Raw genomic sequence first — 14,518 nt, 5'->3', positions numbered from 1 at the left:
TAAAAACTCCTTTATCCCAGTGTCGGTCAGAGTGTTACAAGATCAGCTGTCAACATCGAGAAGTACATAGAAGTCAAACTCATAAAGCACTGGTTGTGTATGTGTTTCGTGAGTGAATGTTGTTCGGATTTTTAATCCATATTGATTTTTTAAAGTAGTTACGCTGAGGTTGTCAATTGTAGTCAAACTGAATTTCCATTTGATTGGATCAATAAAATTATCTTATGTTATCTTAACATGTAAGAGAGAGGTATCATTTGTTAAAGCTAGTTATTGCCTTCTTACCTAAACATCTGCATAACAAAAAAGTTACATTCAATTTCTAGCAAACATTTAATGTGTTCAATGTTTTCAAAATCACACAACAAAATTGTGGAAACTATTCATCACAAGAACTATTTTAAGCTAAGGAAACTTAATGGCTACCATGATGCTATTAGGTTTGAATTAGTTGTAATGACTTTTCCACTAATTCACTGCAATTAAAAGTTTATTAATAGCTTATCACAGCCAATGTACATTTCAATCTTATTATCTTAGATCACTGATACTGAGCTTGTTATTTGACCCAATTTTTTTCATTGATTTACAAAATTATTTTTTTTTTATAAAAATAAAGCCTGTCTTCACATCCGAACACTAATGAGAAATGCAGTATTTTCCTGGCTACATAGCCCCAATGGCGACCTACATATTTTGCCATATTCAGCGCAGATATAACCATTTCCAACAGGTGGGTGAAATTTTTAAAAATATTTACTACTTAAAATAATTTGCTCAAAAAAAAATTGAAAAAAACTTTTCCCTGCATATTAAGTCAATGACACAAACTCTGATTTAAAAACAAAAAAATGTTTATTAGATAGTATCACAGCAGTAGTGGACTTGAACAGGTTTATAAATGTAACATCAAAATGTATAAGACATGTTTTATATATCACTTGAGATTAATGCTCAATGTAGAATGAATTTTAATACATCACAATTTAATGGGCGGAATTTTAATTTTAATTAAAAAAATTACAAAATCATGTATAGCACTTTCCAATGGAAAGTAAATTGACAAATAATGAAATGTAAATATACAAATTACAATACTGTTTTTTTAAATTAATATAAAAAAGACTCAGAATACAAAAACAATACAAAACAATTTTTTATAGCTTTCTTAATATACATACTTAATGCTTTGGAAACATCCTATTCAGCTCTGACTTATGGTCAAAGTAATCAATATTAAATTGTCTGACAAATTTCAATTATTTCTTGTGACAGAAAGTTTAATTGATTTGTTGAAAAATCACAAAAAAATTCATAACTTGCTTGCCAAAAATATTTTCATGACAATTATTTGTTTTAAGTGTATAAAGTTGAACTCAACTTATAAAACTATAAATCTGGAAAGAGAATACGTTTAGTTTGAAAGATATCATAGGCCTTTCAAAGTAACTCCTTAAACCCTTATTTTTTTTCTCATCTGTCCATTGACTGTCGTAGGGGTGCTGTGACAGTTTGCGCATCCAATCCTTCCATTTTTCCTGGTCAGCAGCTGTGCTTAGCAGAATATCAACCAAACTTAAAAAATATTTTTTGGCTAAAAAAAAAAATTTAAAAAATAAAATGGTACTTTAATAACAACTAATGAAGACAATAATAGCAGGAAGAAATAGTTGTCTATTAAAACAATAATTGTATCAAGGAAACAAGAATACAGACTTAAGTTGTTAAACACAAATTTGTTGCTTGTGGGTCATGTTCATGAGGGGTGCCCCCTTAATGGGCGAGGATACAGCGGTGGCTATCAGTCTCATGTTTTCACGAATGTAGTTCCTCCTGGCATGCTGCTTTTTCAGCTCTGGGTGTGGGCCTGAGATTGGGGGTGCAGATACGCCCCTGGGAGGCTTGTACTCAGGTAAGACTCCCTTTATCATGTAACTCCACTGCATGTCAGATGTCTGAAGAAAATAAAAACATCTTTGTTCTGATTGTAAAATAATAACTTTAATGAACATTTTTAGGGAACAAAAAATAAAAACATTCAACATCTAGACTCAAGCAGGCAGCATTTTTTTATGTTACCAAAGTTTATTTAAGTCTTCACATAATTTAAAATTGAGCAAAGTCAAAATAACAAGCTTTACCTGCAAACAAACACACTGAAAAGTAAACTTTGCAATGAGAAGATTTGAGGAGCTTTAGAAGTTTTTCAATGGTTTTTAGTTTTAGAGGCTCTTTAATAAAGTTTTTAGTTTTACAGGTTTTTCAAATGAGGTTTTTTTTTTTTTTTACAATTACAGATGCTTCTAATAGAAGAGCAGTTTAGAAATACTATGACATCTCTTAGCTCTTCTGATCCAAGACCACTCTTCATCACGTCCTCATTGGTAAACTCTGTCTAGCTTTGCAGTAAAATAAATTTGTATTGTAGCAGATTACAAAGCTATTATAAAACAGGAATATATATATATAATATATATATATATGCAGTATATAAAAGTTTAGAACATTTTCATTTCACTAAGCCCTCAACCATAAGAAAAAAGCAGCTGGCAGCGATGAACTCTGAAAGAGACAGCAGGAGAATTCTCACCTAGGTCCCAGAACAAACTTTTGAGACCCAGACACAAACAATGAAAAGACAACTGATATAGATGTCAGGAGGGTGACAGCTTCGTCTGCATGCATCAGAAGTGGCAAAATATGCAGGTCACTAGTGGGCCTGACTATTCAGTGCTCTTATCCTTAATCTTTGGAATCGAAGACAATGCTTTTATTTTATTTATAAAGTTGTTTGGATAATTTAAAAAAAAGATGTGCAGAATTGGGTCAGTCAAATAAAAAAGATTATTGAAGTGTAAAAAAAAATGTTATTTCAAGAAATTAAATTAAACTTAATTGAAACATTTTTAATTGAGACACTAAATGATGAAAGTTTAGAACAAGTAAAATAGATTATTAGAAACAAAGGTTTAGCATTGTTTAACAATTGAAATAGATTCACAGACACAAAGATTTAACATTGTTTAACATCTGAAATAGATTCACAGAAACAAAGGTTTAACATTGTTGAACAACTAAGATTCACAGAAACATAGCTTGAACATTGTTTTCTGTACCATTAACATAGCTCTCACCTGCACAACTAGTTTCGCATGATAAAGTTTTCCATAAACTGTGGGCAAGAAATTCACAGTAAACAATGTCCCAGGTGTATCTACAGGCAATAATTCTCCAGTCTCAGGGCTAACTGTAAACTCTGGGTCACTGCCAGACTCAAAGAATGCAGTGAACTCTGTTGCTTCCCTGACAATATATACATTTAATTAAAAATTTATAAAGCAGAACTCTAAGCAAAACTGTGAACTGTACAAATTAAAATTTAATGAAAGTACTTTGTTGATAAAATGACTATACATTTTATATGTAATATGTAATTGTGTTTACTAGACCGAACACTTCTTTTGGTCAATAAGAAGTATTAACATATTGACAACAATAAGAAGATTCCTATAATTTGCATATATTCATATTGAAGAATACATTGATAAATATGCTTTGAAAGAAAATATTTTTTTGAACAGGTAGGCATTCAATTTAGTTCTCTGAAAGAGATACTTAAACTGAAAATTGATTGTCAGATGTAGGATAGTTAAACTGAAAATTGATTGTCAGATGTAGGTTTAGTATGAGATTATTTAACTAGAGGTCTGCAAGTTGTCCACTCTTCACAGATGGATGTTAGCACAACATAAAGCTCTTCAAGACTCGACACCAAACAGTTGGCAGAAAAAAAGAACAACATTTAGGCCCAAATAGAGCATAAAAGAGAAGTCCCATATGGTGAACCACACCAGAAGTAGGAAAGAGAAATGGCTGCAGTGTCTAGTGATTACAAATGCTTAACATGAGACTGTGGATGTGTATCAAGGATTGGCCTCTTTAGTTACATGACAATTTGTAAAGGGAAAAGATTATCTTAAAGATGTTATTTGCCACAGAGAGATACTTATAGGAAAATTTTGCAGAATTTAAAAAAAATAGATATAAAAACTTCACGTATTATATAGATAAACACTTGGTCTTAAAACAGTTTAATGAGGTATGACATGATTATAACAACCATCCAAAGGTTTTTTTCTTTCCCTTATCTCAGTCATGGATTTTACATGTTTCTGATGTTCCTTTATAGTTGAAGATAATTTAGTCCATACCTCCTGTACGTTTGTACCCTATAAAGGTAGCTGAAGTAAAGATCCTAGTTTTCAGCATGTATGAAACCCAAGATATTTGGTTTGATAAACAAGCACTTGCTAATGAAACTGCAAATCACTTATATTTATAAACCAATAAGGAATTTATAATAGAAAAAAATAGTGTAGCATAACTTTGCATAAACAGACAGGTCTCTGATTTAAACCTTGTGATTAGTACTGATTAATTTCAAACTCACTTTTGCATGGATGTCAACCTGAAGCCAACGCTAGAAGGTTTGCCCAGACCTGTAGCCTCCACCATGACGGTGTCATCTACTGGTGGCTCCAGGGCAGAGAACCTGAGAGGAAACCTCCACAGACCTCCAGTAGCTGCACGAACATGGAACTGAACAATGTAGCTAAGGTCAAGGGGAGGGCGAGAGGGAGAGAAAACAAAATAATAAAACTAGCACAATTACATTAGCTTACATCTAGTACAATTACATTAGCTTACATCTAGTACAGTTACATTAGCTTACAACTAGTACAATTATATTAGCTTACATCTAGTACAGTTACATTAGCTTACATCTAGTACAGTTACATTAGCTTACATCTAGTACAATTACATTAGCTTACATCTAGTACAATTACATTAGCTTACATCTAGTACAATTACATCAGCTTACATCTAGTACAATTACATTAGCTTACATCTAGTACAATTACATTAGCTTACATCTAGTACAGTTACATTAGCTTACATCTAGTTCAATTACATTAGCTTACATCTAGTACAATTACATTAGCTTACATCTAGTACAGTTACATTAGCTTACATCTAGTACAATTACATTAGCTTACAACTAGTACAATTATATTAGCTTACAACTAGTACAATTACATTAGCTTACATGTAGTACAATTTAATTAACTTACAAGTACCATAATCAAATTAGCTTACATGCAGTACAATCAAATATGCTTACATGAATATGTAAACTTTTTTTCAGATCTGAATTCCTATTATTCAGTGGTGGCAACTCAACCAAATTTTAAAAGTCAAATGTCTTAATTTTTTTAGATTTTGTGTATTCAATTGTTTGAAAAGTTTTATACAGAAGGGGCGCATAACAAAGCTTAAAAAAACAAAAACTAAATATTTCTTTACTTTGTAGATTGAGTTTTAGAAGTTGAAGATTTTATATCAGCTCAAGTAATAGCATTTACTTATCACTTCCAGTCTGAGCTAAATGCTCAACTCTTAAATTAAAGTTTTGTATGCCCCTTTTAGCCATCTGGCTAAGAAATGTATCTCTCCAAATATTTTCGGTACATAATTTTAAGGTTTGGAGTTCTTTAGGATTGTTAAATCTAAGGTTGCTACAGACTTTGGTTATCAAGATACAGTCAGCACAAGGATCATCTCCCATGACTGTTCTTGACTTAACTTATTCCCCTTTGTAAGCTGTGCTAGTTTCAAGAAAAACACAAAAATGTTTCTTTTCAATCCCAAAACCTTCCACAACTAGAACTAGAACATTCCAGATACCTTACAACAAAACCAAGAGCATACTTACTCCATTATCTTGATAGGTGCATATCTAACAGTAAATATCAAAGTGACCAGCCCAGAACTGGGGTCTCTGTAATGTCTTGTGATGCTGATAGCCACAGCACTGCTCAATTTCTCTTTCACTTCATCGTTTGGGTAGACCAGCTCAAAACTAAACTCATTAGCAGTTGCCATAGCTGAAATAATAAATTTTTTCAATAAACTGCTCAGTGTGATGCTTTAAACTTAAAAATAAACTTTAAAAAAACATAAGCATTTCACTTTACTCTTGATAGTAAGATGGTTATGGGATTTCGTGGGTGGGATAGATTACCAAAAAATGTTGGATTACCAAAGGTTATCTGTACTTCAAAAATTTTTATCCTAGTGACATGAAAATTATATTAATGATCAAAAAGATTTTCTCCACGATGACCTGCTAACTATTGTAAAGATATACAAACTAAATCTCTATGGCCATATTACAAGGTCTTCAAGGTTCGCAAAGACCTTCCTTCAGGGAACAGTACCAGGAAAAAGAAGAAGAGGCAGACAGAGAAAGCGATGGGAAGACAACATAAAAGAATGGACGAGCCTGCCATTGAAAGAGGTTCTATCCAAAGCAAAAGACAGAGAGGAATGAAGGATGGTCGTCAAATCTTGTGTGGTGCCCCAATGGTCCAACAGACTGCCTGGCTGCCTGGTCGTGCGGTTTGCGCGCTGGACTGTCGTTCAGATTTATCAACTGTCGAGGGTTCAAACCCTGCCCACTCCCATCCGCCGTCGTCCTGCGGGAGGTTTGGACTAGGAAGTAAACTATCTTCAACTCTGAAGGAACATCCGAAACATGTAAAACATTTTACAAACAAACTAAGGGATAATTGAAAGTGAAGAGATTCTTTTAAACTTTCAAGGATATAATTAACAATAGATAAAAAAGTCAAATTTATTGATATAAAATACACAAAAATTATTTCAGACTTCACATACTTTAATAAATCCCAAATTAAGCCTGCCTACATTCTAGAAGTATACATACTACAGTATACATTAATTACATGAATTTATATCTGTGTGGGTTGAATTACTGAGTGTGTTGAATCACTGAGTGTGTTGAATTACTGAGTGTGTTAGATTATGAAGTGTCTGACTATCAAAAGTCAACTGTATTTAAAAAAAACAACAGAATCAAAACATAAAACAATAAATTAAAAAAGCTGATTAAATAAATTAAAACCTAAAAATTAAAATTGTTATTAATTACACATAAAAAATGTGTCTAAACGAAATAAAAAACAGAATAAAATAAAAGAATGCAAAGATTTTTGCACAGAAGATTTTTTATGTGTATGTCATTTTATTTGTAAGCCAAGTCTAAAGCAGTACATTCACTAGTAGTGTTATAGAATTATGAACATTTTTAGTACATTTGAAACTTAATGTAACAATAATATCGACATAAAGTGAAACATTACCAATGGTGGATTAAAGTGATCATAACAAAACTTTTGTTTTAGCACTTTACCCACAAGTTCTAGCTGAATAGTAGTTGGTGAGACTTTTTCTCTCATGTTTAGCTCTAAACTATCAACTAAGAGAAATTCAGCTGTTGTCTGTGTATTCACTATTTCTCATAAATTGGTCGAAAACTGATAGCCAACAATTGATGAATTCTTTTTTTTAATTTATATTTACATGCAGGAAGTAATTATCTACACTTTTGGAGGAACATCTGTAATTTATTTATGTACAAGATAAACATCTGTTACAAAATATTTTTGGTTTAAAAGACCATATGGATAAATTGTTATTCTAGTGGCTACCCTCCTTACACTATAGCCAGTGCTCTAGGCTGCATTATCTACACTACTCTATGTATCATTCTGAATTTGTAATAACCTTTTTGAAGGAAGTTGTAGAATCAATAAGAATGTCAACATTTAAAAAATCTACTATTTGTGATAATGTATGTCTAATGCTGTTATGTCCCTGTACTGCTGTAACTAGAATGATCTGTAATATCCATGTAATGTTGTAACTAGAATGATGTGTGATAACCCTGTACTGGTGTAACTAGAATGGTCCCTATCCCTGTACTGCTTTAGCTAAACTGATCTTGACTATCCCTGTATTCCTTTAGCTAGACTGATCATGTTATTCACTTACTATTCCCTACTACAACTCCTTGAGGACTTTTTGACTTTTTGTCTTTAGGTGTCTTTGCTCTCAGAGACACGGCTTGATTGGCTCCTGGGGCGCAGCCTGACAGTACAACTTCCATCCTCTGTTCCACCTGGTCTCTTGCCTGGCAGATGATGTGGGTTGCTGTGGCATCTTTGGAGATCTTGTGCTCCGGGATCCCAACAATAGGGTAAAGCCATCGAATTTTATTTAGTCCAGATGTTGTAATGGATAACCTGTTACTGGAAAATACAATGGTGAGAACGGATGTTTACATTTCTCTGATCTCTATGAAAAGTGACAAATTTAACAAATTATTTTTATTCTAAGTATAATAAATTTGAACATGGTGAATAGCTGGGAAGAGGATGGCGATGTGGCCAATGACTGATCTCTACAGATGTTGCCAATGACCGATCTCTACAGATGTTGCCAATGACCGATCTCTACAGATGTTGCCAATGACCAATCTCTACAGATGTTGCCAATAACCGATCTCTACAGATGTTGCCAATGACCATCTCTATGGAGACAGCTTGCTATCCCATGCCCTGAACGAGGTGGAGGGATCTAAGTAAGGAGGGCAAATAAAGTCTTTCAAGAGCTTAAGGTCAAGTCGTTTTTTTTATTAACAAAAAACACAATTTTTACACATGATTTTGTTACTGATCCTAGCTCACTGCAACAAATACCCCACCTAATAGTTGTATCTCTTAGTAGCAGTATCATATATTAAATTTCATTACAAAAAAAAAAAAAAATAGTATTTTTATGCCTCTTGAGTTAGCAAGGATTTCAGGCTACAACTAAACAAATAAAATATAAAAAATTCTTTTTAAAAATGAAATTTATTCTTTTTTTTTTTTTTGAATCAATCATGTCATTAAATTTTAATAGATCTAGATTAACAACGATAACATGGAAGCCAATACGAGGAAAGCGCAAACAGGGACGTCCTCATATTACTTGGCGACACACCTTCATGGAGGACCTCAGAACAGTGGACACCAGGTGGGAGGAGGCTTCAGGCATTGCCAATGACAGATCTTTATGGAGAAAGCTTGCCGCCCAATGCGCCAAACAGCGTGGGAGGACCTAAGTCTAAGTTAGATTAACAAAAATAAATATTTTTAGGACTATTATTGTTTATGTTTAGTGCAACTTTTAAGCTTAGTGCACTATGGTCCAATCACTTTTGTGGACCAGTTGGGGTGGGGGGATCAGAGAGGACGTTTCCATGCTGCCTTTTCAAAAGCTATTTTTAAAAAAGGTTTCTCAAGTCTGAATTTGAGGTCTCGAAGCCTACAAATGGATACCCTAAATGCTAGCCACTGAGCTATTCAAGTATTTATAAAAAATAGGTTTTAATCTATTGTAAGTTTCAATTTTTTTCAAATGATCTATTATCTCCCTTTAGTTTATTACATTTTCTATTTAATAAAACAAATTATTAATTGCGACTAATTGATTACTTAATTTGTTTATTTTTGTTTTAATTCATGTGTTTTCATTGACAATGACTAATTGTGCAAAGCTTCAATTTGATTCCACCCATACAGACAGAGTGATTTTATATAAGCTTTGTAAATAATGAATTTGAACAAGTAACTTAGCTTACAATACATCAAAATATTCCAATCTTTTCAAACATTTAGAAAGAGATAAAGAGACAAAAGTACTCTTTCTTTCCAAACTCTTTGTAAGTAATGCCTTACATTATTCAAATATTAAACTAGAATGAAGGTCTAACTAAAAACAAAACTTGCTTTCAAAGTAATGCTATTCTATCATGACCCTGCAATCTATAGGGCGGATGATGTAAAGGTAATCTATTTCTGGTTAGCAAGGATGCCACGTGACCACCACAAAGACTTTTACTTTTCTCCAACTAATGTCAGGTATCCAGTAGAACTGGGTGGACTCAGAGGCACCCTAAAGATCCGGAAACTGAAATCCCAGTCTTCACTGAGATTCGAACCTTGTACCTCCGGTTCAGAAGCCCAGAGCCTTAGACCTCAATCACCACTATTTCCAATATCTATATTTTATAATAAGTTTGAACATTCCCTGAAATGAAAAAAAAAAGTTTCCTTTACCCAAGAGTGTCTTCCAGCACATATGGCCATTGCTGTCCATCCTCTCTCCTAATAGCCACAGTACAAAATGCCTTGTAGTTGATCATTTCTGTGGGTGCAAAGCTGATGGGGATTTCAAGAGTTGACTTGGCCTCCACTATGATCGAGCTGTTGTGTTTCAGCAGCAACTTGAAAGCTGGGTCTGGAGCAGGCATTCCATCAAACAATTTATCTGATGCTTGTTCAGTATCTGATCAATTCAGAAACAAAATTCATTTAAAAAATACATTGACATAAATAATTCAACAAATAATACCTACAATTACTCCATGTGTATATGAAATGTAAAAAGCCTATTGTTTAGTGAATAACATATATTTTAGGGCATTCAGTGGTTGGTTGACCAATGACCTCTATATATCATGAGGTCCTGGTAAGTGGTTCTAGAGAAGAGACTCCTGAACAATAACAGGAAAAGAAATTAACATTGGTGAGAATTAGTGATTTTGATGACATGTAATGGGTTTGCAAAATAATATATATAGTAATATATGATGGATTAACGTTTCTGTAATAGGAAACACAATCAATAATGTTTTTCTTTCCAAAGGACACTTGTAGTATTAATTTTTTGGCTAAAAGAAAGCAGAATATTAAACTTGCACAACTAAAATTGTTGGATAATGGATACATATCTTTTTCAGGAAAGTCTTTAAATTTAAAGATTCAATTAGAACTCAATGTCAAAGTTTTTAATTGTATATAAAGACCAAATAAGCCACTCAATATAAAAGCTCTTAATTTATATAATAAATGTCTAAGACTAAGACTAATACTGCTTTATTGATCCTTATTGGAAATTTTTTGTGATTACAAAGAATCTTTTCTCAAATAAAAACAACAACAAAAACATTCACATTCCAAATGTAATTATCAAATTTGTTTTTGGAACTGTGTTTGTATATCACATATTTCTTGGTATAGCATGCTAGGTGCGCTTTGGTGCACTCTCTTTTGTAGGCCTGCGGGTATCTGAGAGATGATTTCAATGCGACAGTGGGATGCTCATCAAACAAATTAACTTGAGTCAAGCCTTTATTAACAATTCCTGGTCTCCATTACATTTGATCTCAAGACTCCATGTTAAGTGGTCAAGTGGTTTATAACACTCAGCCACCCAACCCACAGTTTAATTATCCATATAGTGATATATTGCGTACAATACTAGGAGTTCAATCAGGAGAGGTGGAAAATGGAATCACAAATAAAAAAAGAATTTATTTACAAAGTCAGTCTAACAGAAACTAAGCCTATATTTGAGAGATCATTCTAACAAATCACCTGTGAGCAAAACATCAACCATCACTGGAACATCTGTTGGATTTCTGAATGGTATGATAACTGTTGTGTTGGAGCCTGTGGCTGTGTGTACGCTGACTGGGGGCTGTGGCCGAGGTATTAGTCCTGAACCTGATGCTATAAATATCCATTCTTTTAGCTGAAATACAAAAATAATTTATTTACAATACCTCTTCAGTGTATCAGATGTTTAACGTCTAATATTAGCGAACGCTTGATAGAAAATGTTTGGATGTAGTGTTTTGTTAATTTATTTGATATAAAAGATATGTTTTAATATTATAACATATTGATTGTACTGTTCTGATAATTTATTTCACATAACAAAGATTGATTATAGTATTTTGCTAATTTTTTTGATATAAATTGTAGTGTTTTGCTAATTCATTTGATATAACAAAAATTGATTGTAGTGTTTTGCTAATTTATTTGATATAGCCAAGATTGATTGTAGTGTTTTGAAGTTAATTTGATATAGCAAAGATTGATTGTAGTGTTTTGATAGTTTGATATTATATATATATAAATATATTTGATATAACAAGAATTGAATATAGTGTTATGCTGCAGTAGTAGTTGTTGATAGAATTCTGCTTATTTATTTGATACAATGTGGTTTTTCGTTAATTAACTTTACCTGCCGGCACTGAAATATAATTCTGCTCATGTGATTTTCATAACCCAGATTAGTTGGCATAAATCTCAGCGGTACTTCAATAGTGCACTTCCCTTTCAAAATGATTGGCTTCTCTAAGTCTCTTTCAAGAGCAAAGTTGTTTGAATTTGTTATGACTGGTATTAGTTCCAGCACTTCCATGGTTGGATTCTGCAGTTTTATCATTTGTGTTGTCCATCTAGGTAATATATAACAATTTATAAAACCTTCTAATGTTGATACAGTTAATTAAGTTTTGAGCTAAATCTTTACTGATCACCTTACTTCAATAGCTGATAAACTGTATTTAGTTTTTAGCTACAGTGACAAGAGATAGTGCATATCAACATGCCTTTAAAGCTTAATATATTATGAGTCTGTTTACAAGTTTCAGACAATATTTTGGAAAAGAAGATAATTACATCTTAGCCAAAACCTCCAGCAGGAATGAACTTCACTATCAGACAAAGAACCATACCACTTGACTAAATTGTTTTTTTTTTGTTTTTTTTTATAGTTTTGATAAGTTATTAGTTATTTTTTCCATTTCTGAACTATTTTAATTTTTATCTGTAGCAAACATATTTGTTAGATAATTTTATTACTTGTCAGCATATATTTCAGCATAAATAGTGTAATTTTTATTTAACTCCTATCTGTCCTAACATTGAATTTGTTTATCTTAGAAACATGCAGCACCTTGGCCTGACATAAATAATGTTTTTATGAAAGATTTCAGAAATGTCAAAAGTTAATAATTGAGGCATCAAAATATATTAAAATCAAATTATAATTTAATCTTATCTTATAGAATATGTACATTAATGACAAAATTGTGTCCCTAATTGGGTGCTTTGTCTGACCAAGGTTAGTTTGTTTGACTAAGATTTTCATCTTAAATTAAAGAAGTTTGATAATAGTTCTTTGAAATGAGAAATCTTTTGTACTCACTTCCCAAGTTCACATTCCAAGGGAGGTAATGTTATTGGAACTGGTGGATCAGATTTCAGAATGAGTTCATACCAGAACTCTCCAACAGTCTCATTGTAAAAGAGAAGACTGAAACAGGTCACATGGAAACATTGTAAGAACTTATAGGGACATTTCTCATATGAATGATTTGTAAAATAAAATTTGACTTTGAGTTAAATGATGTTAGAAGATTTATTCAGTCATATTTAGAAATGTGATAATATAAATAAGGAGCATGTTATAATTTTTGAACTGTATTCATATGTTTTTTTGTTGTAAAATGTTTTACAAGTTTCGGATGTTCCTTCAGAGTTGAAGATAGTTTACTTCCAAACCTCCTGCATGATGACAGGGGATGGGAGCTGGCAGGGTTTGAACCCTGGACCATCAATAAATCCAAATGACAGTCCAGCGTGCAAACTGCACGACCAGGCAGCCATCATACTAAACCATTTCTTTGTATTTAATGTAGTCATGCCATTTCCGATATGTGTCCAACTTACATAACAATTGAACAAGTTATTTGTAAAAAAAAACAAAAAAGCTTTTTAAACAATGATTAAACTTTTAGACAGAAATGTGAAAAAATTTCTCAGTGCAAAAAAGTACTACAAATAAATTAGTTAAAAAACTATAACAACAAATGAATATATTATTATCATATTTGTATAATTTAGCTACATATATTTCAAGAACAATACCAAGTACATAGTTACCAGCTGTTAGCTTACCTCCCTTTGGTCTCTTGCACCATGGCAGGGGCAAAGGTCAAGGCATATACATCCTTTGCACCAGGTTGTAAGGTTATAGATGGAGGTCCACTTAAATCATAGCCTGTGATGGTCGCAGCTAATGTCAGCTCTTGAGGTGTTGGGTTACGAACAATAACCTCCATAACAGTTTTTTTCTAAAGACAAGTTCAGGACATTTGAGAATCAATAATTAATTGATTTGGTAATTAATAATAAAATGAATAATAAAATTTACAAGTATATAATGGAAAATTATAGAACAGCACTAGTGCAAGTAAAGTAGAAGGAGGTGTCCAATAAATAATTTTTGTTTTGTTTCTTGATTTCTTTTTTAAACTTACTAATAATAAAAACATTGCAATAATTGAGAACTCATAATTCTAATGATTAAATCGATGAACTATATATGAAACGGGGCATGGTGGCCATTGGTAAAGCACTTGGACTCTGAACAGAAGGGTTCGCTTCCAATCTAGGTGAAGACTGGAATTTTTAATTTTGGGATTTTTAGGGCACCCATGAGTCCTCCCAATTCTAATGGGTACCGATATTAGCTGGAGAAAGGAAAATGACTGGTCATTTTGCTGGCCACATGACAACCTACAATAATTGTCAGCCATAGAAACAGATGACCTTTACATCATCTGCCCTATAGATCTCAAGGTCTGAAAGGGAAACTTTACTTCATATAACAAAGTCAAATTAACTAAATACTTGTATAGTACAAAAGATTTTTCTTTTATAGGATTTTATAACACATCAACACATTTTTTATG

At 32.5% G+C, this 14,518-nt stretch overlaps 1 protein-coding gene across 2 annotated transcripts in view; it reads right to left on the bottom strand.

Moving 5' to 3' along the window:
- Positions 1-836: 836 nt before the first annotated feature.
- LOC106078569 (cilia and flagella-associated protein 47-like) overlaps positions 837-14,518 on the bottom strand; it is a 66,113-nt gene continuing 52,431 nt past the window's right edge. For both annotated transcript variants that reach the window (XM_056032232.1, XM_056032233.1), the window contains 10 exons: positions 13,722-13,897; positions 12,970-13,077; positions 12,001-12,217; positions 11,346-11,502; positions 10,026-10,254; positions 7,915-8,171; positions 5,774-5,945; positions 4,451-4,612; positions 3,135-3,303; positions 837-1,955 (listed from right to left, as the gene is read on the bottom strand). In XM_056032232.1, the coding sequence (XP_055888207.1) occupies positions 1,725-1,955; positions 3,135-3,303; positions 4,451-4,612; positions 5,774-5,945; positions 7,915-8,171; positions 10,026-10,254; positions 11,346-11,502; positions 12,001-12,217; positions 12,970-13,077; positions 13,722-13,897 (1,878 nt within the window). In that variant the 3' untranslated portion in view covers positions 837-1,724. The remainder of the gene's footprint in view (positions 1,956-3,134; positions 3,304-4,450; positions 4,613-5,773; positions 5,946-7,914; positions 8,172-10,025; positions 10,255-11,345; positions 11,503-12,000; positions 12,218-12,969; positions 13,078-13,721; positions 13,898-14,518) is intronic.

This window comes from Biomphalaria glabrata, chromosome 6 (assembly GCF_947242115.1).
Source record: "Biomphalaria glabrata chromosome 6, xgBioGlab47.1, whole genome shotgun sequence".
Classification (NCBI taxonomy): Eukaryota; Metazoa; Mollusca; class Gastropoda; family Planorbidae; genus Biomphalaria; species Biomphalaria glabrata.
This window is presented reverse-complemented; position numbering and strand designations above follow the sequence as displayed.